This window comes from Mustela erminea, chromosome 6 (genome assembly GCF_009829155.1).
Source record: "Mustela erminea isolate mMusErm1 chromosome 6, mMusErm1.Pri, whole genome shotgun sequence".
Classification (NCBI taxonomy): Eukaryota; Metazoa; Chordata; class Mammalia; order Carnivora; family Mustelidae; genus Mustela; species Mustela erminea.
The window spans coordinates 93,742,993-93,767,136 of record NC_045619.1 but is presented as its reverse complement, the minus strand read 5'-3'; the positions used below and the strand labels follow the sequence as shown (position 1 = coordinate 93,767,136).

At 47.7% G+C, this 24,144-nt stretch overlaps 2 protein-coding genes across 4 annotated transcripts; one reads left to right on the top strand and one right to left on the bottom strand.

Annotated features, from left to right (window-relative positions):
* Nucleotides 1–28: 28 nt before the first annotated feature.
* Nucleotides 29–4,040, top strand: DDIT3 (DNA damage inducible transcript 3). 2 transcript variants are annotated; one of them, XM_032348775.1, is made up of 4 exons: nt 29–149; nt 2,434–2,481; nt 3,207–3,364; nt 3,455–4,040. In XM_032348775.1, the coding sequence occupies exons 3-4, from the start codon at nt 3,227–3,229 to the stop codon at nt 3,821–3,823; spliced, it is 507 nt and encodes a 168-aa protein (XP_032204666.1). In that variant the 5' UTR covers nt 29–149; nt 2,434–2,481; nt 3,207–3,226; the 3' UTR covers nt 3,824–4,040. The 2 variants fall into 2 exon arrangements, with proteins under 2 accessions (XP_032204666.1, XP_032204667.1); XM_032348776.1 differs by lacking the exons at nt 29–149; nt 2,434–2,481 and having other exon boundaries at nt 2,488–3,364.
* On the bottom strand, nt 3,981–21,473 carry MARS1 (methionyl-tRNA synthetase 1). 2 transcript variants are annotated; one of them, XM_032348765.1, is made up of 21 exons: nt 21,252–21,473; nt 20,404–20,494; nt 20,165–20,243; nt 19,952–20,086; nt 19,491–19,566; nt 19,072–19,244; nt 18,821–18,927; nt 17,223–17,339; nt 16,874–17,077; nt 15,874–16,075; nt 12,573–12,647; nt 8,088–8,258; nt 7,822–7,917; nt 7,578–7,695; nt 6,982–7,195; nt 5,809–5,940; nt 5,589–5,693; nt 5,328–5,514; nt 4,628–4,699; nt 4,298–4,390; nt 3,981–4,198 (listed from the first exon to the last, which is right to left on the bottom strand). In XM_032348765.1, the coding sequence occupies exons 1-21, from the start codon at nt 21,358–21,360 to the stop codon at nt 4,052–4,054; spliced, it is 2,703 nt and encodes a 900-aa protein (XP_032204656.1). In that variant the 5' UTR covers nt 21,361–21,473; the 3' UTR covers nt 3,981–4,051. The 2 variants fall into 2 exon arrangements, with proteins under 2 accessions (XP_032204656.1, XP_032204657.1); XM_032348766.1 differs by lacking the exon at nt 21,252–21,473 and having other exon boundaries at nt 19,952–20,055.
* Between the last annotated feature and the right edge of the window lie 2,671 nt (nt 21,474–24,144).

Sequence of the window (24,144 nt, the reverse complement as noted above, 5' to 3'; positions counted from 1 at the left end):
CCTGAGAGGAGGGCAAGACCTTCTTAAAAGATCAGTGTTCGGCGCTACCGAGGTCAGAGGCTTGAGTCTGAGACCCAGTTAATATCATGTTGAAGATGAGCGGGTGGCAGCCACAGAGCCAGAATCAGATCCGGAACCTGAGGAGAGAGGCGAGTACTGATCCCCCATCTACTTTTTACCCTCCTATTCTTGGGGAACACTGGCTGGCCCCTCAAAGTTGGGGCATATGCTTTTTAGGATGTGGCCCCACCCCTTCCCCGATGAAGTCAGCGACAGTCCGAGGGAGGGATGGGGAGCATCCTTTATTTAGGAGTGGTGCTCACAGACCTCTCTTCCTTCGGACGGTAGTGTCACCCCCACCCCTGCCCGGAGCATGGGCCTTGCTCGGTGCCGTTGGGCCAAGGGGTCCGGATGCCCTCGGAAGGTTTATCATCTTCCGTTGCTGACCCCAGCCCTCCTCGTTGGGCCTGTCCGGTGGAAGGCGGAGCAACAGGACACTCCTCCACGCCGAGAGGCCTGGAAGACCATAGTTCATGACTCTGACTCCCGTTTACCACCACCAAATGCCACTACCCCTACCCCACCTCCAGTCCTGTCTCAGCCCTAGCGTCTCAGGGCCAGAGTGGCCACGTCGATAGCTGGGGCTCCTGGATCCTCCACAGGACAGCCATTCCACACCCTAATGAAGAAGAGAACCTTAAGGAGACTGACCCAAGACTGAGGGGAGGGGTGCCGATGGATAGGGAGCGGAGATGGGTTTTCCCATTCCCCCAGAGGTCCTTGGGCCTCCTGCACAAGAGAGCATCCTGAATTTCTTAAGTGTGGGAAGCCATTTGGGGTCTCCCCAGTGTACGGTCCTTCCCCTGAGATAGGTCCCTGCCTCTTTCCCCTTGTCCTGTCTCCAACTAATAATCTGTGTGTGTAACCATTGCATCAGGCCAGCCCCCTGTTTGGCTTTGCAGCCCTCTGGTCTGGGACTCCAGTGCTGATGAAAGCAGCATCCCACACACTGGAAGGCAAGGAGGGTTCCCCAGGGAGGACAGCCCTGAAGAGAAACACTCTGGGCGATATTGCATCTCCAGTCCCTAGGGATAAGCAGCTGCTGCTCTGGCTTCTGGGCTTCCTCCTCCCTTCCCTGTAAGAGACCAGGGAGAATTTGTCCGTGCTTTTCTTACAAATTACTTACCATGCACCTACTGTGTGCCATGCATTTCAGGCCCAGGATATATCCATGAACAAGAAAATCTCTGCTCTAGCAGAGCTTACATTTCAGTGGGAAAAGGTTCACGGTGAACAAATACAAGTGCAGTGGAGAAAACCAAAGCATGGAAGGGTAGCCAGTGCTCAGGGTGGGGTTACAGTTTTACCTTGGATGGCTAGGGATTCTCTCGCATTTAAATGAGGTGACATTTAAAAGATCTAAAAAGAGGCAAGGGAGTAAGCCGCGCAGGTATGTGAAAGGAAGAGCTTTCCAGGAGAAGGAACAGCAAGAACAGAGGTCCTAGGTTGGGAGCATGGGAATGGGAAGAAACAGGAGGCCAGGTGGCTGGACTAGAGTGAGTTAAGGGGGAAAGTGGTCAATGAGAAGAGTAGATTGTGTGAGGTCTGCGAAGCCATTTTAAGTACCTTAGCCTTTAATATTTGTGCAATTGGAAGTCATTGAAGGGTTTTGAACATGACAGGACCTGACAGGTTTTTAAAGGCTCATTCTGGCTTTTTGTTGGGAATGGACTTGGGGAGGTGTGGCAAGAGCAGAAACTGTGTAATCCAACGGAGAGGATAATAACTTGATCCAGATTGAAAACAATGCAACTGGGTTGTGGGTTTTTGAAGAATAAGTTTTAAAATTTAGCTGGTGGTTTGACTTGTGGGATGTGACTGAGGAATCAGGGACAGTGCTAAGGCTTTTGGCTTAAGCAAGTAGAGTTGCCATTTACTGATTTACTGACCTGGGGAAGACCATGGAAGGGAAGATGACCAGAATTTGTCTTTGGACATATTAAGTCTGAGACGCCTTTTTAGATACCCAGAAGGAGATTCAAATAAGCAATTATGTAACACAGTTGGAGGTCCCAGGAGACACCGAAACTGGAAATGTGCATTTAGAATATGTCAGGGTGTGAGTGGAATTAGAGAAATACCACTTGATTTTTTCCCTTCCCTGTAGTCCAGTCCTTACCCTGGCAGGTTTGAGGCCTACCTTGAAGCCATGGAGTTGGCCGTGACTTTTCTATTATGTAATTGGGACTACAAATGTCAGCCACTAAAAATAAAGGTCAGGCTCTCCTCTGTCCTTGGAAATGACTGCAAGGACCACTGACCGTCCACACCCTCAAAGACAGGAAGTAAGGAAAGACCAGCAGGAGGCTGGAAATAAAAAGAGCTGCCTCTCTCCTTCCAAAAATGGCTAACATCTGTCTTTGATCCCCACAGTGTTCCAGAAGGAAGTGTATCTTCATACATCACCACACTTGAGAGCAGGTAATTTTACCATCCCTTTCCCAAAACCAATTCTTAAGAGATGCTGCTTAGGGTCCCTGTACTGGGGCCCTACTAAGTTATGAAAACAGCTAAAGAAAACAGGAGAGGAGGATTTGAATCTGAGCAGACATTTGCTGACAGGCCACATCCATCTTCCTGGCCTGCCCCTATCTAGGTGACCAAATCACTATTCTTAGAGCATGTCCTAATTGAAAGCTGGCTGAGTGAGCAGTCATCCCCAGCAAAGTTAATTTTTTGGTCTTACCACACCTCAGCCCCCATCAAGATTAGACTCACCCAGAGGACTCCCCTCACAGGAGGAGAAAGGAACACAAGATGGTCTGATAATCGCCCCCTGAAAACTACCAACAGAGTTCCTCAAGGGAGGCTCAGGACTTTTACCAGGATCCCATAAGAATGTATGTGGTAGACCCATGCTTCTTCAAATGCCAGGCAAAAAGCAGCAAAGAGGGAATATTGATACAGACCAATTGATACATTTGACAGGGCCAAACAGTAAATATTTTGGATGCTGAGGTCTTCACTCTTACAGCATGAAGGCAGCCATAAACAATATGTAAATAAATGAATGTAGTTATGTTCCAGTAAAACTGTATCTGCAAACAGGTACCAGGCAAGTTTGCCAACCTATATAGACTATCTGATTGCTTTATGGAGTTGTTCCTCTCCCCCCAACCCCTCATCCTGAGTATGTCCTTTTCCAGAACGTGATCAAACTGCAGAGATGGCAGCTGAGTCCTTGCCTTTTTCCTTCGGGACACTGTCCAGCTGGGAGCTGGAAGCCTGGTATGAGGACCTGCAAGAAGTGCTGTCCTCAGATGAAAATGGGGGTACCTACATTTCCCCCTCTGGAAACAAGGAGGTGAGAATGTGATGACTAAAGCTAGGTGGGGGGCATTGCCCTTCGCTTCTCAACTAATACCTATCCTACCTTTTCCTCATTCCCTTGAAGGAAGAATCAGAAACCTTCACCACTCTTGACCCTGCCTCTCTGGCTTGGCTGACTGAGGAGCCAGGACCAGCAGAGGTCACAAACAGCTCCCAGAGCCCTCGCTCTCCAGATTCCAGTCAGAGCTCCCTGGCTCAGGAGGAAGAAGAGGAAGACCAGAGAAGACCCAGGAAGCGGAAACAGAGTGGTCAGTCCCCAGCTGTGGCTGGAAAGCAACGCATGAAGGAGAAAGAACAAGAGAATGAAAGGAAAGTGGCACAGCTAGCTGAAGAGAATGAACGACTCAAGCAGGAAATCGAGCGCCTGACCAGGGAGGTAGAGGCGACTCGCCGAGCTCTCATTGACCGAATGGTTAATCTGCACCAAGCATGAAGAGTTGGGACCATCATTTCCCCCTCGGGCCACCACCTACCTTTCGCAAAAGTGGCCGCTGACCATCTTTCTCCAGTGCCAATGATGTGACCCTCAACCCCATCTATTCAGGAGGCGGGAAAGCTTGGGGTAGACAACAGGAAAGGGTCTGAGCATGTATATAGAGATTGTAAATTTATTTATTACTGTCCATATCCATTAAAGTAACTTTCTATGAGCCAGCCTCTTTCACTTTTTCTTCTTGCCTTTAGGGGTTTCAAGGGGTTTCCCCTCAGCTAGAGCCAACTGTTTCTTCAGATCCAAGAGCTTAGCCACCTCAGCAGCAACCTGGTTCTTGTCTGCCTTCTGCGCTTTCAGTTCTCGGACAATGTTGCCCTAAGAGCAGAATAGGTGGGGGAAGAAGAGTAGTGAGACCAGAGAGAAGTTTTTGAGGAGTCCGTGTTTCCGCAATCCCTCGGGGCTTCTGCCGAGTACCTGTCTTGCCACTTCATCCATGAGCACTTGTACCTGCCGCGGAGCAGCTGTGGCCGCAGCCTCTACGACAACTGGCATGGGGGGCACTTGGGCCTGGAGAAGGACAACTGTTAGCACCTGCTCTGTAAACAGCCCTGGCCTCGAGTTTCACCTCACAGCCCAGGGGTGGGGGGTGGGGGGGGACAGTGATGACATTTCACTGCAAGGGCTCTTGCTGTTAACTCCCAGGAAGGAAGCAGCAGGCCCAGAAGAGGGAGAGTACTGAGAGCTACTTAGGGACCCAGACACTGTGGCTCTTGCTGGGGGGACAGCGCAGTCTGGCTTTCTCACCTGGCCTCCGCCAAAGCGCTGCCTCAAACTTTCAATCTGGTCATTTTCCAGTTTTTGGAATAAGGGACTGACCTGTGAAGAAAGAATTCCATAATCATTCACTGATGAGGGAGAAACCCTGCCAGACCATACAGAGGGCCTCTCTGTCCCCAATCACTGGCATTCTGAGACTCTACATATGTAGTTTTAGAAGAAACAAATGAGCAGATAGCTGCCGACTTGAGTAAAGAATCCAGATAAAGCACTGGCACGCACTCTGAAAGCCCAAACTATCAGCAAGGTCTAAGACTGAGGATGCTGGGATGACAAGGGTACAGAGGTGGACTTTCTCCTCTTGTATCAAAGGGGAAACGGCTATCCTGTATTTTCTCCCTGCTTACTGCCTATCGGCATTATGGAGACCAGGGGACTGTGATGTTTCTTCCAAACACCTACCGAAGACCAATTAGTTTACATGCCAGGTCCTGAGCTCTGGTGTGAAGAGCGATGATGGCACGTGGGCTAGCTGATACTGGGCTTGTGAGCAATACCAAGGACTTTCTATCAGAAACAAGCGTAAGTGCAGAGTGGGGAGGCGTGGGGTAAGGGTTCAGAGAACAGCTATGAGAGTCCTATGTCCAAGTTCTCTGACCTCAGCCCAAAGGCTGCACGGCAAAGGCAGGGATGCTCAGAGGCCAGCCCCTCCAGCCCTTGGACCTACTGTGCCAATCTGGTGTCCAGCTGGTAGGGTGCACAGGAAGTTTGTGAGCAGGATGCTGCAAGCCGGCAGTGGCAGCTGCAGCTGGGCCTGGATGGTGGCACTGACCGTGGGCATATAAGGCTGCAGCATGACGGACAGCAAGGCAGCTATGTTCACTGCCAGGCCTGTCACGGTCCCGGCCCGCTGCCTGCAGAAGAAGAGATGTTAGACTTTCCAGGAGGACATGGCCCACTGCCATGTTATTCCTGTAGCCAAACTTACCTGTCAGCCTCACTGCCTTTAATCCGCTTCCAAGGCTCATTCACCTGAATGTACTGGTTGCCATGGCGAGAGATGGTTAGGATACTGCGGAGGGCCTCCCGGATCCTGGGAAGGGAGGGGCCAGGCCACAGTGTAAAGCCTGAGAGTGACCAGCGGGGGGCTCTCACCGGCTGGCACAGCTCAGGGAAGATGAGTGAGACCCAAATGCCTCCTTGCTTACCGGACCTTCTCCAGCAGCTGGTGGTAGTGCTGGAGTTCCAGGGTGACATGTGCCACCAGGCGCCGATCATCCGAAGTAAGCACCATCTCTGGCACATAACCCCCAAAAAACTTAGACACAAACATCCCAGCTCTGGGAGGGGAGTAAGGAAAGGGAAGAGAAAAAAGGAATTACTGCCCAGTCTCCTCCTAGAAATCTGACCTGATTTTCCTAATTCTCCACTCTCCCAGGACGGACGCCTCTTGGCTCCCTCCAGTTAGAAAGCAAAGCTTAACAAATCCATTCCTTGTTCTCTCTCCCCACTAAGAATAAGAAACCTGATAAACTGAAGCAACGTCCATCTGATTTTTAAGAAAGTGATGCAAAGAACGATCAAGTTGAAATACAGGTAACTTGCTATCCAATACTCTCAGAGACGGTCTACGCAATACTGCTGACAGCCAGATGTGAGAGGGCGGGGGCCATAGAGAATGGGAACCAGCCAGCAGAAGAGTAGAGGTGGGGCTGCTGATGGAGTGTGAGCCTCGAGTAACAAAACCCCCAAAATACAGGAAGCGTCTCCCACCTCTACACTAAAATAACCCTTTTCTTCCGCCAAACTTGTCTAATGGTCTGCAAGTGAATTTTTTTGCTAGGAGAGAACACATTTCCAATTCTATAAAGAATATTAAAATGATACCAGTTTTCAAAAATTCACTTTATGGGGGCACCTGGGTGGCTCAGTGGGTTAAAGCCTCTGCCTTCAGCTCAGGTCATGATCCCAGGGTCCTGGGATCAAGCCCCAAATCAGGCTCTCTGCTCCACGGGGAGCCTGCTTCCTCTTCTCCCTCTGCCTGCCTCTCTGCCTACTTGTGATCTCGGTCTGTCAAATAAATAAATAAAATCTTTAAAAAAAAAAAAATTCACTTTATGACCAACTTTGCTAAAGCACACCCATACAACTGACTTCACCCAAGCAAACGTATCCTACTATGTTCCAGGATGGGGTACGATTTGCTAGAAATCCACTTTCCACATTGTCCACCCAATCCCTCACAGCTCCTGCTCATTCCCGCCTCGTCACCCCCATCTCTCCCATCTCTCCCGCCTAGTGGAGCAGAGCTAGCCACCACTCCACCCTGCTCTGCCCACAGTTCATCCACTAACTCTGACACACCCCCACCCAAGTCCCACCTGTTGATGAAGTTGCCCAGGTTGTTAAGCAGTTCAGAATTATTCTTGAGCAACATGTCTGTCCAAGAGAAGGCACTGTCCTGGCCCTCAGGCCGAATGTAGAGCAGATAGAAGCGCCAGATGTCAGCAGGGATCCCTGTGTCCTGGGCCATGTCACCAAACACTCCCACGCCCCGGCTCTTGGAGAATTTCCCATCCTCATAATTCAGGTACTCTGGACAGAGAAGTAGAATGAGAACCATGTGCTCAAATCACACCTTTCCCTCTCTGACCCATTAACTCCTCCTCTCCCTCAACCTCAACTACGGGTGTCCAGCAACATTTCTTGAGTAGCAGGCCTGCAAAGAACTTGGGGATCCCTTCCTCTCCATTTTCGACTTTTTTCCCTTTGCTTTTACTCACTACAGAATTTTAGCTTCAGACTTATGCTTTCTTTAGGTTCCTGTTCCCTTCTTTTGGGTTAAGTTCTCATGTTCTAACTTCCTGTATCATTTCACCTCCAAACTCAAGATCGAGGACCTCTCCAGGATCTTCATTCTGGAAGGCCTCAGCCCTCATTCCCTAGGAATCCCCCCATCTTCAGTCTTCCAGGGTACCTGTAGCAATGAGGTGGCTGACCAAGGTATAGTTGTCCTCAGCTCCTAAAGCTGAACATGGAAAAACTAAGCCGTGGAAGGGAACATTGTCTTTGGCCATGAACTGATACAGGTTCACCTACAGAATACAGTTGGGAAACAAAACTCCTGAGATCTTTTTCAAAGGCCCAAGAAAGATCAGATATCCACCCCTAACCACCCAATGCACACACCCTTCCCATGGACAGGCTAAACAAGAACTCACTTGTTCTGGGTTCTTCCACCATCTCTCCCACTGGTCTGTGTAGTTGGCTGTGATGGACAAGTAGCCAATAGTGGCATCAAACCAGACATAGAATACCTGGAGGGCCAGGAGGAAGGAGAGAGACTAGGATGAAGGAACACTGGGAGAACCTCACCAACCCAGTTTCCAACTGAAGCAAGACATAATCAACAGTCTATTCTGCTAGCTCAGGGTCTCAACCAAAAGGCAGAATAATAGGACATATGAATAAAGCATAGGGTTTTTACCTTGTCCTCAAAGCCTTCTAAGGGCACAGGGGTTCCCCATTTGAGATCTCGGGTTATGCAGCGTGGCTTGAGGCCATCCCGAAGCCAAGAACGAATAATGAACCGGGCATTGGGTGTCCAGTCACTGCCAGGTAATGTCTTCCCCAACCACTCCTCCAGTCGTTTTTCCAGCTGAGACGGCAGAGAAAGTCAGCTGATTTAGGAGAGTCTCATACTAGTTTGAGTAAGGATAAACATGTACCACCTCTCTGGAGTAGTTTAGCAATATAGAATTAAATCACTAGTGACTCTGACACAGCAATTCCACTGGTAGAAATTTTTGAAATAAAAATACACGAAAGTGAGGGCGCCTGGGTGGCTCAGTGGTTTAAGCCTCTGCCTTCAGTTCGGGTCATGATCTTAGGATCCTGGGATTGAGCTCCACATTGGGCTCTCTGCTCAGTGGGGAGCCTGCTTCCCCCCTCTCTCTCTGCCTGCCTCTCTGCCTACTTGTGATCTCTGTCTATCAAATAAATAAATAAAATCTTTAAAAAAAAATACACAAAAGTGCATGGATGCATATATAAGGAAGACACTATTCATCATAGCAAAAAAATTGCAATCAACTCCTATGGTTCAGTAGAGGTTTGAAGAAATATGGTGTATCAATACAACGAAACACATTTTTTTTTTTAAGAATTTTTTTTTTTTTAAAGATTTTATTTATTTATTTGACAGAGAGAGATTACAAGTAGGCAGAGAGGCAGGCAGAGAGAGAGAAGAGGAAGCAGGCTCCCTGCTGAGCAGAGAACCCGATGCGGGACTCGATCCCAGAACCCTGAGATCATGACCTGAGCCAAAGGCAGCGGCTTAACCCACTGAGCCACCCAGGCGCCCACGAAACACATTTTTTAAAAAAGATTTTATTTATTTATTTGACATACAGAGATCACAAGTAGACAAAGAGGCAGGCAGAGAGAGAGAAAGGAGGAAGCAGGCTCCTTGCTGAGCAGAGAGCCTGATGCGGGGCTCGATCCCAGGACCCTAAGATTAAGACCTGAGCCGAAGGCAGAGGTTTTAACCCATAAGCCACCCAGGTGCCCCAACAACGAAATACTTTTAAGGCCATTAAAGAGTGAGTTAGATCTGTACGTTCTGACGTGTAAAGATCTTCAAGACACGTTTATTAAGTAAAGCAAACCACAAAATACTAGAGAATATAAATTCTAAAAATAATAGCATACAGATGAACAGAAGCTCAGGAAAAACCGTGAAGAAAAATATGTATCAGATGGAATTACATGGGACATCCACTTTTATACAATATTTCTACCTGGAATTTTAGAAACAAGCTTATTTCACTTTTATAAGGAGAAAAACAAAGATAAATCTGTTGGAAGGAATGGTTCATGTGATTTATGCACATAAATACCATAGCTTCTGAAGCTTGACAAGACCTCTACTGGTGAGACTGTGGGGAAACAGGTGCACACAATGCTGGAAGGAAGGCAAAACAAAACACCTACAGAGGAAAATCTGGCAATAAACTACATATGCAAGTAATCACTTTCAAGGAATTGATCCTGCAGACACACTTCCAACAGTATAAAAATTCACAAGCACAAAGTTATCTGCTGCAGCATTATTTATAATCACAATTTACTGGAAACTATGAAGCAATTCTGAAATTATTTTTAGGTGTACTAAAGGATCAAGGAAAGGAGTAAAGGTCAGGAGCCAGGTACTTACTGTGTTAGAAGGGAGATACAAACACGAAATAAGGGAAGTGGGGAAAGACCTCTGTAGGGATGGACTAGAATCACCGGAGTTAGTGTGAACTTCAGATGAATGCCTAACACTTTTTGGGGGAAGGGACCAGAGCAAAGACATCCCACAATGACCACACGCCTCGATCTGGGTCTCTAATGCCGTTCTCTACTAAAATGAACCAGGGCTTTGTGGAGAAATGGTTGATTCTTAGGCTGTAATAGATGAACCTAGATACCTTGTTATGCCAGGAAATAAGGAAGCTCTTAGCTAAAAGGTGGGAGATGTCAAAAACACACAGAGAAATGATCTTAAAGAGGCTCCTGCCAGGGGTGCCTGGGTGGCTCAGTGGGTTAAAGCCTCTGCCTTCGGCTCAGGTCATGATCCCAGGGTCCTGGAATCGAGCCCCGCATTGGGCTCTCTGCTCAGCGGGGAGCCTGCTTCCCTTCCTCTCTCTCTGCCTGCCTCTCTGCCTGCCTGTGATCTCTGTATGTCAAATAAATAAATAAAATCTTAAAAAAAAAAATAAAAAAAGAGGCTCCCACCAGGGTGCCTGGGTGGCTCAGCTGGTTGGGCGGCTGCCTTCAGCTCGTGTCATGATCCTGGAGTCCCAGGACTGAGTCCCGCATCAGGCTCCCTGCTTGGTGGGGAGTCTACTTCTCCTGCTGACCTCTCTCCTCTCATGCTCTCTCTCTCATTCAAATAAATAAATAAATAAAATCATTTAAAAAAAAAAAAAAGACTCCCACCAGCCAAATGAGGGGACAATGTGAACATGAAAATTATTCATGACAGGAACCATTTGCAAACCACTGAAAACAACAGAAATCCATGAGCCCACACTGAAAATGGATAACTAATAAATGAGCAAAAGAGAAGGGTACATGTGTAGGAGTGGTAGAGTTGGAAAAGCTTCATGAAAAGCGGTTCAGGATATAAGATGATTAACTAAGGGGCACCTAGGTGGCTCAGTTGCTTAAGTGTCTGCTTTCAGCTCAGGTCATCATCCTGGGGTCCTGGGATCCAGCCCTGCAGAGGGCTCCTTGTTCAGTGGAAAACCTGCTTCTCTCTCTCCCTCTGCCCCTCCCCCTGCTTGTGCTTGCTCGCTCTCTCTTAATAAATAAAATCGCCCCCCAAAACAAAAAACAAAAACAAAAACAAAAAAGAATGACTAAATAAATGGATGCTAAATCTATAGAGCACCTTTTAATAATGAACGGGGTATCTGTATGTTTTAAAAATATACTCCCACAGATTGCTTATAGTTGCAAAGGGAAAAATGTTAATTGAATAGTAGAGGAAATGAGTAACACCTTGACTAGACAAATTAACATCACCAGTGAGGGGGAAATGGCCATCATGTACCTCTGGAAAGAACACAATCATTTAGGTAGTATTCCAACTAAGAATGCACAACCTGAATTCAATCATGAGGAAACAGGGAACAAACCAAAATAAGGAATATTCTATTGCGGGGGGAAGGGCAGAGACCACAGTCTTAAACACTGTGAAAAGGCAAAAGATAAAGAAAGGCTGAGGAACTGTTTCACATTAAAGGAAACTAAAGAGAAAAATTAAATGCAATACATGACCGTGAACTAGACTGTGTACTAAAAGAAAAAAAACTCTACAAAAGATATTATTGGGATAACTCACAAAACCGAAATATGGTAGATCAGACAACTGTATCAATGTTAAATTTCTTGCAGTTGTTTACTATGGCTATGCAAGAATGTCTTTTTTTCCTTAGGAAACATAATTAACTATTTAAGAGTAAAGATGACATGGAACACCTGGGTGGCAGGGTCCATTAAGCGTCTGGCTCAGACAGTGATCTCGGGATCATGGCATCAAGCCCGGCATTGGGCGCCACGCTCAGCGGAGTCAGCTTGAGACTCCCCTCTCTCTGCCCCTTTTCACTGAGTGTGTACATGCTCCCTTCTCTCAACAAATAAATAAATATTTAAAAAGAGAAAGATTAAAGAGGCTATGTATGCACACACATATGTGCAAAGAGCAAGGATGTGCTAAAAAGAGCAAAATCTGAACACCTAGTAAAGCAAGGTAATGGGCACACCAGGTTCTTTATGGCGCAACTGTTTATTCTTGCAGCTCTTTTTGTGAACTTGAAATTATTTCCAAACTTAATAAGGAGGCAAATTGGAGCGCCTGGGTGGCTCAGTCGTTGGGTGTCTGCCTTAGGCTCAGGTCATGATCCTGGGGTCCTGGGATAGAGCCCCCCGATCAGGCTCCCTGCTCGGTGGGAGACCTGCTTCTCCCTCTCCCACTCCCCCAGCTTGTGTTCCCTCTCTTACTCTCTCTCTCTGTCAAATAAATAAATAAAATCTTAAAAAAAAAAAAAAAAAAAAAGAAGGCAAACCTACTAATGCGGAAAATCCACTCAACACATTATAAAGTAAAAAAAGAGAGTGCAGAACCATATGAATGCCATGATCTAATTTATATTAGGAAAAAGAAAAAAACAGGAAAATAGTTTCATATGCATATGTTTACTTGCATAGACACAAAGGAAAATGAGCAGTAGTTAGTACCTCTGGGGAATGGGCCTGGGCCTTGCATTCTGTCCCCTTTAATCTGTTATGCCTTTTTTACAGTAAGCCTATATATTTTTAAAAGGGAAATTAAAAACATTCATGCATGGCCTGGTACAGATCTGTGGCTGAGGCAGAGGAAGCCAAAGAGGCTATGCAGACTAGCTTGAGGCAAAGGCCCACTTACCTTAGGCAGGTCCAGGAACAGGTGCCGAGAGGACTTCACCACAGGGCAGGACCGACAGACTTTACACTGAGGCTTCTGTAAAAGAAATTCAAGGGAAGGGGTTGTCCAAGGTGAGGTAGGATCAGGACTTCAGGCCAAAGGGAACTGTGCAGCAAGCAGGGACGCACAAAGGGATGAGCTCCCCAGTAAGCCATCTCACTGAGCTTCATGCTTTCTTGGGCCTTCTGTGAACTTGAAGACTCAAGTCCACAGAGCACAGCATTTGCTGCTCAGAGTTTCACGACTCTGTCCTGTCACTGCAAAGAACAGGAAAAAGCATTCTTTTGAGCACAGGCTAAGTAAAGAGCACTGCACTGTAAGCAGCTGCGTGAGGGAAGGAAGGAGTGGAGACACACAGTTCTTCTCCCCAAGGAACTTCTCATGAGAAACAAGTGCAGGCCTTTCCAAAGCAAAACGTCAAGAAATAGCTATTTGGGGATGCCTGGGTGGCTCAGTTGGTTAAGCACCTGCCTCTGGCTCAGGTCATGAACTCAGGGTCCTGGAATCAAGTCCCACATTGGGATCCCTACTCAGCAGGCAGTCTGCCTCTCTCTCTGCCTGCCACTCCCCCTGCTTGTGTGTGCACCCCCCCGGCAAATAAATAAATATTTCTTTAAAAAAAGTTATTTTCTGGGGCGCCTGGGTGGCTCAGTGGGTTAAGCCGCTGCCTTCGACTCAGGTCATGATCTCAGGGTCCTGGGATCGAGTCCCGCATCGGGCTCTCTGCTCAGCAGGGAGCCTGCTTCCCTCTCTCTCTCTCTGCCTGCTTCTCCATCTACTTGTGATTTCTCTCTGTCAAATAAATAAATAAAATCTTAAAAAAAAAAAAAAAAGTTATTTTCTCAGCACACGCTGACTATGCAAACACTGGCGGATGACGGCAAGAGGACTCAACAGTTTGGGGGAAGGGAGGGCCAATCAATGAAAGCTTCCCAGTGAGTTTTGATCTAGGCTTTTGAATCTTTTTCTTTTTTGAGTAGACTCCATGCCCAACGTGGGGCTTGTACTCAGGACCGACCCTGAGATCAAGAGGTGCAAGTTCTCCTGACTGAGCCAGCCAGGCTCCAGGCTTCTGAAGCTAGGTGATGAGAACTCTCTCGGGACCTTGTCCTGAACTCTCCAAGCCTATCTCCAACTGCTTACCTAATGCCTCTGTGTGGATGTCTGACAGGCACCACAAGGGGAACCCGGGTGTCTGTCCTTCATCCGAGCCTGCCCACATTCGTAGATGTTGCTGCTGTCCACAACAGAGGTGCATGCTAGAAACTTCCAAGTCACCGTTTTTGTGACGGCCCCTCAGCCTAAATTCACCTATCCAGTTCTACAGAGTTTGCCTCAGAAACCTGTGTCAAATCCTTTTTCCCTTCGCATTCCTGCTGTTACCAACCTAGGCCAACCTATCATCCCATTTCTGAGCTACCACTCTGGCCTCCAAACTTGTCTCTCCCCTTCTCTCCTGCTTCCCTCCCATCCATTTTCCATGGAACAGCCTACCATCCAGCTGCCACCCTGGCTTACTAGGTCATCTGGTCACCGCTGACCTCTCTGACCTCATCTCAATCCAGCCTCCCTCTCACTGTGCTACAGCTACGCTGGCCTTCTCCCTTCTGCCTTTTCAGCTGCTTGCTGCCTCGCACGCCTTCGCATTTCCTGCTCCTTCTTCTTGGAATGTTCTAAACCTCTCATCACCTGGCTTGCTCCTTCTCATTTTCTTCAGTTAAACTTTCAGTTCACGTGTTACGTCCTCTGACAAGCCTTCCCTAATCACCTGGCTAAAAACCTTTCCCCAGAAGCCACTGTCACAGCCTCCCAGCAGTTTGTCTTATATATACACTATTGTCTTTAGGGTTGGTCTCGTCCCCACACTAAAGATCTGTCTTATTCACTGCTACATCCCCAGCAGTCCCCAGTGACCACCCTATCATAGGGACTCAAAAAACATGTGCTGTATAAGTGAATGACTAAGTTAGCCAATGAGTAAGCACAGAAAAGAGGAGACTTGTTTATGGAAGAGAGAAAGAACTAATTAAAAAACGCAGATCAGGGGGCGCCTGGGTGGCTCAGTGGCGCCTGCCTTTGGCTCAGGTCATGATCTCAGGGTCCTAGGATCAAGCCCCGCATCAGGCTCTCTGCTTAGCAGGGAGCCTGCTTCCTCCTCTCTCTGCTGGCCTCTCTGCCTACTTGTGATCTCTGTCTGTCAAATAAATAAATAAATAAAGTCTTTAAAAAAAAACGCAGATCAGGTGGTCTGAAGCAGGAGCAAAGGTAAGGAAGCACGCCTTCATCTTGTCTATCACCTAGCACAATGCTGAGCACGTAGTAAATGCTCAGTAAGTGTCCAATGAACTGAGCGATGAGATGGGGTAAAAAGAGGCCCTGATGAGGGGTGCCTGGGTGGCTCAGCTGGTTGAGAAGCTGCCTTCAATGTGGTCCATATACACTATGGAGTATTATGCCTCCATCAGAAAGGATGAATACCCAACTTTTGTGGCAACATGGACGGGACTGGAAGAGATTATGCTGAGTGAAATAAGTCAAGCAGAGAGAGTCAATTATCATATGGTTTCACTTATTTGTGGAGCATAACAAATAGCATGGAGGACATGGGGTGTTAGAGAGGAGAAGGGAGTTGAGGGAGATTGGAAGGGGAGGTGAACCACGAGAGACTATGGACTCTGAAAAACAATCTGAGGGTTTTGAAGGGGCAGGGGGTGGGAGGTTGGGGGAACCAGGTGGTGGGTATTGGAGAGAGCACGGATTGCATAGAGCACTGGGTGTGGTGCAAAAACAATGAATACTGTTACGCTGAAAATAAATTTTAAAAATTTAAAAAAAAAATTACTAAAGATAAACATTAGAAGGGGGGGAATTCCCTGTCAATGGATGTTTGTTTGACACATAGCTCCCTCCTTGCACTACAGAAGTGCATTTCTGAGATGCAAATAAAAATCACAATAAACCTTAAAAAAAAAAAGAAGCTGCCTTCAGCTCAAGTCATGATTCCAGGGTCCTGGGATTAAGCCAGACCTTGGGCTCCCTGCTCAGTGGGGAATCTGCTTCTCCCGCTCCTCCTTCTGCTCATTCTCTCTAAAATAAATTTAAGTAATAAAATCTTAAAAAAAGGAAAAAAGAAAGAAAATAAAAAGGCACCAATGAAAGGACCTGAATGCTAAAATAAAACTCCAAATGGGACCTCTGAACAGTCTCTGAACAACAGAGACTGTTTCCCTCCTCCTTCTTCCACGAGACCCTCCTCTCACACCTTGAGCTCAATGGCATTGATGAGCTTGCCACACTTGTCACACTGGTCACCCCGGGCCTCCTCGTAGCCACAGAAGGGACACACGCCCTCCACGAAGCGGTCAGCCAGGAAGCGGGCACAGCGTTCACACCGCAGCTGCTCCACAGTGTCTTCCAGCACAAAACCTCGGGTCAACAACCGCTGGAAGATGTCCTGCGTGATTCTGGCAAGGTGAGACAGGCAGAGGGGAGGGCCAGGTCAGAGGCAGTCAGAGGAAGGAGTGCACCCCGCCCTCCTGCTACTCCACCCAGGCCCCACATCAGTCCCAGTGTCCCAAGAATCAAACAGAAGGCCCCTCAAGGCCAAGGCCATCTAGTCCTCTTTAGGGAGTCCTCATAGATGACCCAGACCCCTCATATGTACTCCCCAACTCCCCTACACAATCTCTTCCCTCATCACTCTAGAATTTAATTTATGTCTGTCAAATATAAACTTAACAGTTTTGTACTCTTCACTACCAAAAATCTCTAAAAGGACAGGATTGTACTCTTTCTTATTATGTCCCAGAATCAAAATTCATCAGTCCATCTGCTAAATTGCTTAACACTATTAAGCTGACAACCTGCCCACTACACAGTTTTTATTAAGGATGAGTATCAGGCAGAGGAAGAATGAGTGCATCTGCTATAAGCCCACATGGGAGTGGGAGGGAATGTCCCTCAAACTCCAAAGCAGCCAGGAAGAGCTGGGAGGTAGCAGAGGAAAGGCTCGTAGTTCCCACGAGTCTAAGTCCTGTCTCTTCCCTTCCTCACTACTCCTTCAGCCCCTGGGCAACTTCCGCATCTATGGAATCCCCATGCTTGGGATCCACTTCAGGGCATTATTCAGATCCTAAGTTTGGGGGCAGAGATGGGGGTGGATGTCTAAACAATACTTTTGGTTCCTTCTGTCTCCAGGACATTCTCACTGCCCCCAGACCCAGTGTTCACCCTCCATTCCTGCCTGATTACAGGAAACCTACTTGGTCTGCTGTGGAGTAGTGGTACGACCAAAAATATCAAACGAGATATTAAACCAGCGGTAGATGTTGGCATGTATGGCATGGTACTTGTCACAGATCTCCTGGGGGGTCAAACCCTCCTCCATAGCCTTGGTTTCTGTCGCCGTACCATACTCATCTGTCCCACACAGATAGAGGGTGTTCCACTGGCGGAGGCGGGAGTACCTGGAAGGGGATATGGTGATCACAGGGGTCCCATCTTGGCCCCCTCCATGTCCCCAGAATCCTCTGAACCCCCACCCTTGAGGCATTCTATTCCCTTGGGCCCATCATTCCTTCAAAAGGTCCCTCCCCCAGCAGCTGGATCCACCTGGCAAAGACGTCAGCACTCAGCACGCAACCAATGATGTTTCCAAGGTGTGGGACATTGTTGACATATGGGAGGGCGCTGGTGATGAGCACATTCCTCTCCCCAGCCACAGGCAGCCTGGTAGGGAAAGAAAAAGACAACAGTCCATGGAGAAGAAGCCAGAGGGACCAAGAGCACACAGAACACCCAGACACAGATCCGTTCTACCATTGCAGACTCAGGTATCTCGGAAGTTTTTCCTCACGGGAAACCACAGGATCATGAACTCCCCTAAAAGCCAAGAGAACCCCCCACCCCAAGTCAAAGTGCAGGGCCCTGCCACAGTAAGCAAAGCCAGGCACCTACATTCCACACTGACCTCTCACTTTGCTATCATGACTGCTTCTTTTTTGCCAGCTCATTCTCAGGGACCAACTCCCCTCTTCCTGGTTCTGTCCAACCACCACACCCCCCAGACTCCCAAAGCCACCCAAGCACACCTTCCCAGCACTGCCCTCTCCCCTTCTTCCCAGCTGGAAGCATGACCTTCAGTCACTGCTTCAAGTACTCGAAGGCTGCCACCGCATAATGTCTTCCCAGTCTTTCCCTACCCAACATCCCCCTCCGCAGCCCATGGCAGTCATCTCTGTGGCCCTACTCAAGCCCACAGCCATCAGCTACTGCCTTCCTAGCCATTGCCCCCACCCTTTCCCAGATCAGGCCCAGTCATGCCACTCAATCTGCTGTCTCCAGTCATTCATCCACTCCGCTCTTCCCCTGCTTCACACCCGACAGCTCGGCTGCACACACCCTGTATTCACCCCTCCTGGGCACTGACCCTTTGCCAGGGCTCCTTTGATCTTTCCAACCATTCTCAGCCTACAGTCACTCGCTCCCACCATTTACTGAGTCCTTCAACTTCGGCCAACCTGAGAGCTCACAGATTCCCGTGGTTTCCACTGTTAACAAAGACTCAGATGATTCTTCTTGTTAATCTCACTCCTCCAGTTACGAGTTCCAACTACTTCCTGGAATGTCTTCTAGATCATTTCCTTAGAAGAGAGCTCACTGATTTCTCCTGCATTCATTGACTTTACTCCCTGTAACTGAATGCCGTCACTTGCTCTGAAATCCAGCTGAGAAATCAGCCCCTTCATGAATGACCGGCCTTCCACCCAGTCATCCTTGTACCCCGAGGCCCTAAGCACTTCTGCAGCACCGCTGTGTGGTGCTCACTCTTCATCAGGAGTGTGCTTCCTACCACGGCAGACATAAATGGGAGCAGGCCTGGGGTTCTACCCTTGGGGGACTTACATTCTATTATATAACTATATAAGCGAGAGGTACAAAGTGCCAAAGGAAAAGATGGAAATTAAAGAGGTCAGTGAAGGGGGCTGTCAGACAGATATCGGCACTATCAGTAACTTCCACTTAAGAAACCAAGCCCCGGGGCCCCTGGGTGGCTCAGTAGCTTAAGCATCTGACTCTTAATATCAGCAGGTCTCAATCTCAGGGGTCGTGAGCTCGAGCCCGGTGTGGGACTCCATGCTGGTGTGGAGCCCACCTAAAAAACAAAACAGAACAAAACAAACAAAGCCTGCTCTTCAGTGCCTACTCACACAGGATTCTGCTGTGGCCGAAGTGGAGGCAAGCTTTCCAGGCCCTTCTCCCAAGCAGTTACAGCCATGGCGATCTCCTCCTCAGAGAGAGTAGCCAGCTCCTCCTCCTGTGAAGAGAGCAGACACAATCTCTCACCAGGTGAGGAAACTCACAGACTAAAGAAACTTTTCTTGGTCTCCAACAACTAAGAGTTAATGGTGATGCTCAAAGTCCCTCTCCAAGCCACCCCCATGCCACTGCTGTTCCAAACCTCAGGCTCATTGCTGACAGCCCTCCCCTCAAAGGAGCCAGGCTGGGGCTGCTTCTGGAGGTAGGGCCGGAGGGCCAGGACACCCTGCTGCTTCAGCACAGTCTCTGCAGCTCTCTGACATGGCTCCTGAGAACTCAGGGTCTGGAACCAGCTGTGCAGGGCACCCAATTCCTCTGTGGGCATGGGAGAAAAGAGGGAATCAGCCAGATCTGCAATGGGCAGGCAAGAATGGACCTCCTCCCTTCTTCATGAAGTGTCTCCAGTTCTCTTCCCCAGTTCCCTCAACCATCTTTATGCTGTAATTGCCCTGTCAAGCTACGCCTCAAAGTGGATCCTCAATTTTGTACTGCCCATTCTATAATTCCTCCACCAAGCTCCTGGGCTAGGGTAGGAGATGAAGTGATATGCAGAGTTCTCACCAGGGAGGTAGGCTGGGTCTTGAAGTAATGGGTAGAGAGCTCCCCACAAAACCACGTCAGCTAGAGATTCTGTCTCCTTTGTTGAGGAAAGAAAAGGAAAAGGTCTACAGGTAAAGTACTGTTTCTTCCCAGTGCATACATTAATATCCACCATTTCCTTTTTTTTTTTTTTTTTTGATCTTTTATTTTCTACGTTTTATCCACCATTTCCTAAACACTTACTACGTGTCAAGTACTTCATTAAGCCCCTTAAGTCACCTCACTTAATCCTCACAATAGCCCATTGAGGTACCTACTAATATTACCTCATTTCAAAAATGAAAAAACTTGAGGATTAGAGTCTGGTGATTTTTCAAGATTACACTGCTAACAAGCGGCAGTGTGGGTTTTGAATATAGCCTTCCATCTTAGTTCTTCTATCATATAATTTTCCCTGATCCCCATCTCAGAGCCCAACTCACCCCAGCTAGGAAAGGACAGCTCCGACGACTCAAGCTTTGGTCAATGTGAGTCAGGGCTCTCCGGACTAGGCCAAGAACATCTTCCCCCTTCTTGCCTTGGACCACTAAATAGTACAGGGCAGCAGACAAAGCTGGCTAAAATGTAGGGGACACAGATCAGGATGGCCATAAAGAGCAAGGGCCTGCCTGCCATCCCTCATGTCTCAGGCCCACCTGCAGCTCTGTAGCTTCCCATTCCAGCCACTGGTTCGTGAGGTCATCTTGCTCCCAGCCAGATAACAGAAAGAAGTATCTGCCCAGGAAGAGAGCAACAGAAGGTGGAATGAGAGGGGCCCATCTGTCTAGGCTATTTCCTTCCCACAGTGAAATAGTGCTTTCAAAGAAAGCCACACAGCGGACACTAAGCCCTGATTTTATTCATCCGCCTCCCTGCCTTAAGGACCAATACTGACCTGCAGATCGCACTAGTGGAGAAGAGGTAGTTGCCACTATCCAGTTGCAAAACAGGCACCTTAGGCCGTGTCAGGAACGGGACCACGCACTCTGATGCAGAAGAGGAAAGGGAGCAAAAAAACAAAGAAAACAAAAACTTTTTAACTTAGAAGAACATCTCATTGTTCAGGGAAAAGCAGAAGAAAGACACTGGAAAGATTTCTGGATAGGACTACTGCAAGGGGGTGGGTCCAGAATGAGCTGGACAGACTAGCAGGTGTTCAGCTGAGACCGCCAGTTGGAAGCAACAGATGGGCACTGCAGAGGGGCGGTGTTGGTGGTATTGGGACAGTGCAGCAGCCAAACACTGAAGCAACCGAGAGTAACAGTGATCTAAAGAATTGGAAGAACTGACAAGAAAACTACTTTTAAGAGGTACCAAAACAGATGGTTAGAAAGAAGAGGTAAACCGAAAGGAGTGAATGAGGGATGCCTGGGGGTTGTGATGAGTAACTAGAGAGAGTATGGGGGTCGGAGGTGCGCGACGGGTGTGGGAAAAGATGTAAAGGAGAGAGGTTCACTGGAGTGAGGTGGGATGCGGGAAAATTGGCGGAGGGGATGGAAGTAGAGGCTAGAGATGAGGGAAGGGGTATACCGAGGGTTAACTGAGGGAAGCCATTAATGAAAAGATGTGACGAGGAGGGTAGGGACGGGCTGACCAAGAATAATGGGGGGGGGAGCGGTTTGAGGTGGACGGGAGTGCATGGTCGCGGTGGAGGTTTGGAGAAGACAACTGCGGGATGGATGTCGAGCGTGTTTTTCGGTCCCGCCCCCCTCATCTACCGCCCACCAGCACCAGCCCGACTACCTTCGGGGCCTACGGTGCTGATAAGCAGCTCCGCTCTGCCCTGGGCCCTGCCCGCCGCGGCCAGCACCGGCAGGCTCCCCGGGGCGCCCTCGCTCACGAACAGTCTCATTTCGCCGTGGGTCCCACGCTGATGCAACCGGAACCGGCCTCCTGCCAGCGGGCTGAGAGTACGCAGCAATGCACGCCGGGAAATGGAGTTCTGAACTAGGTCGTTCCCTGGGCACCGCTGGAGGAAAGTAGACTATTTCTCCCGTCATGCAACATCAGGAAACAGGAAAAGAATATCATAGAGATGAAGAGGGCGCAGAGGCTGTGCTAGAGTGGTACTTTTTTGGTGGGCGGGCCAGAGGAAAGGATTCCGCGGAGGGCTCGGCACGCAGTTGAAGCTTCTACTGCAGCTGGGGGGTGGTGACGGAAACCCAGGCCGCCTCTCGTCTTGCTGAAGTGGCGTTGTCATAACAGGGGCTACTACCAAAGGCCGACTCTCGATTCGGGTTCACAAGAATAGGAATTATACAGTTGAGAATTATGATGAACTTACTTTAGTGATACAATGGAAATTAATGTAGATTTCTTATTAATAAAACATGTGACCATTAAATATTGATAAATATTTAATGCCTGTCTGCACTAAACAGTTTCCCTGAAGGTAAGGGAGCATGTGTAGGGAAAAGGTCAGATTGAAGGGAAGTAAGAAGGCTAAGAGTTTGGCAGTAAGTATTTATTTTACGAGGAGGTACATATCACTAATTGAGAAAAGAAGATTTCTTATTCACTTTCGCATCCCTTTAGCAATAATTAATACCTAGGCGCCTGGCTGCCTCAGTCAGAAGAGCATAGGACTGTTGATCTTGGAGTCATGTATTCCAGCCCTATGATGGATATAGAGATGACTTAAATAAATAAATTTAACATAAATAAACTAAAAAAAAGAATAACTAATAGTACTTATGAGTTAAGCACTGTTCTAAGTACTTTTAACTCTCAAAAAAACCCTCTGGAGATTCTGCACCTTTTGAAACTAGGCTTTGCAGGTTCTGCCCAGGCTTCTTGAACACTGGAAGCTCTGAGCAGTCAGGTAAGAAGTTTCACTACCTTGAGACTGCCATGCTGGAGGGGTCTCATGTTGACACTCTAGCTCACAGCTCCAGCTGATCCCAGCATTCCAATCATTCCCATCAAGGCGTCAGACATGGGAGTGAAGCCCTCCAAACCAACCCATCTGCCTGCTGAATATTACTAAATGAGCCTAGCCAATGCCACCGGGTTAGAAGAATCACGCACCTGAGTCCTATCCAAATTTCTGTCCCATAAAATTGTGAGCTATAAGAAAATTCAACAAAATGCAGAATATTCAACAAAATGCAAACAATGAGCTCAGTTCTCTCATTCTTGTTTTATAGATGAGGAAACTGAGGCCCAGAGAAATTACTTTGTGCCAGGCACTATACAAGGCATTAAAGATTCAATTATCAACAGAACAGAGAAAGGCTTCTTCCTTGGCAAAGCTCACAGACTTCCTCTGAAGTCAGAAAATAAACGAATCTTTAAAGTTTCATGAAAATCACAATAGGATGATGTAAAACTTGCTATGGAGCTCCTAGTTAGGGTCCCAGCCCAATTCTAAGTGCTTAAGAGAGACTTTCTTGTGCAAATGACCTTTCAGCTGAGATCAGAATGATAAGTAAGAGTTAGCTGGTGAAGATTGGTGGGATTGGAGAGGAAGTATCTCAGGCAGAGGCAGAAAAATACATATGCAAAGGACTGGAGACCTCAGTGCATTTTAAGAATCTGAGGAATTAGTGTGTGGTAAAAATATGGAGTTTGTGGTAGGGAGCATGAAAAGGCTAGGCTCAAGGGAGAAAGTCTCTGTAAACCATACTGTAAATTTTGGACTTGACTCTGAGGACAATGAGAAGACTTTGAAAATTTGTTTGTTTGTTTGTTTGTATTTTAAGATTTTATGTGTTTACTTGACAGAGAGAGATCACAAGTAGGCAGGGGGGGGCAGCAGGCTCCCTGCTGAGCAGAGAGCCTGATGCGATGCCATGCTGAATCCTAGGACCCCGAGATAAGGACCTGAGCCGAAGGCAGAGGCTTAACCCACTGAGCCATCCAGGCACCCCAAGCCTATGAAAGGTTAAGTCAGGGATATGGCAAGGCATTTCTGTGCTTTAGGAAGTTCACTCTGGGTGCTGTGCCAGGATGGACTGGAGATGAGGAGAACCATATGCAAGGAGACCAGTTAGGAGGCTATATCATCCAGACTAAGGATGATGATAGCTATAGAGATGAAAGGAAGTAGGTAGGTTGAAAAGATGTAGTAATTGGTTAAATAGGAGTGGTGAGAAAACAAAAGAAGTTACGGTTGGCCACCAGCCTTCTGGCATGCACAATTGGTACTGTATGTGTTTGAACAGATGATAGTATTTTCCCTATCATAATGGATATCACACTGTATTTGTTATGAGAGGGTGAGAGCCATATTTGTCCTCTTAATCAACAATGCCCAGCACATGTTTCCTGCCTGGCACATATGGTAGCAAGCATCCAATAAATATTTATTGAACTCAAATTTAACCAAATAGTGGTACTGAAGGAGAAACAGGCTTGTGGGGAAAGCTGACAATTTCAGTTTAGAACATACTACATTTGTGCTACTTCGGGTACTGTGAAATATCCAAGTACTTTTCAGTGGACAGTGGATTAAACTGGAACTCCAGAGAAAGTTCTGGATTGGAGATAATGTACTCAGCAGCACATGTCATTTAAGCTGGGGAGAAAATAAGACTATATATATATAGGGTGTATAGAGTTCAAAGGGCACAAAATCTATGACAGACCTCTGGGGTTTAAGGAACAAGCAAAGTCCTTCCTTCTGCAATGGAGAAGG

What these genes read in the sequence shown, in the direction of transcription:
- MARS1 (XM_032348765.1), bottom strand. Translation starts at nt 21,360, where the DNA reads ATGAGACTGTTCGTGAGCGAGGGCGCCCCGGGGAGCCTGCCGGTGCTG. An exon ending in CAGCTGCTGGAGAAGGTCCG is followed by an intron (nt 5,694 to 5,808) that starts GTAAGCAAGGAG and finishes CTCCCTTCCCAG; the next exon opens with GATCCGGGAGGCCCTCCGCA. An exon ending in AGCGCTTTGGCGGAGGCCAG is followed by an intron (nt 4,391 to 4,627) that starts GTGAGAAAGCCA and finishes GTCCTTCTCCAG; the next exon opens with GCCCAAGTGCCCCCCATGCC.
- DDIT3 (XM_032348775.1), top strand. Translation starts at nt 3,227, where the DNA reads ATGGCAGCTGAGTCCTTGCCTTTTTCCTTCGGGACACTGTCCAGCTGG. An exon ending in CCCCCTCTGGAAACAAGGAG is followed by an intron (nt 3,365 to 3,454) that starts GTGAGAATGTGA and finishes ATTCCCTTGAAG; the next exon opens with GAAGAATCAGAAACCTTCAC.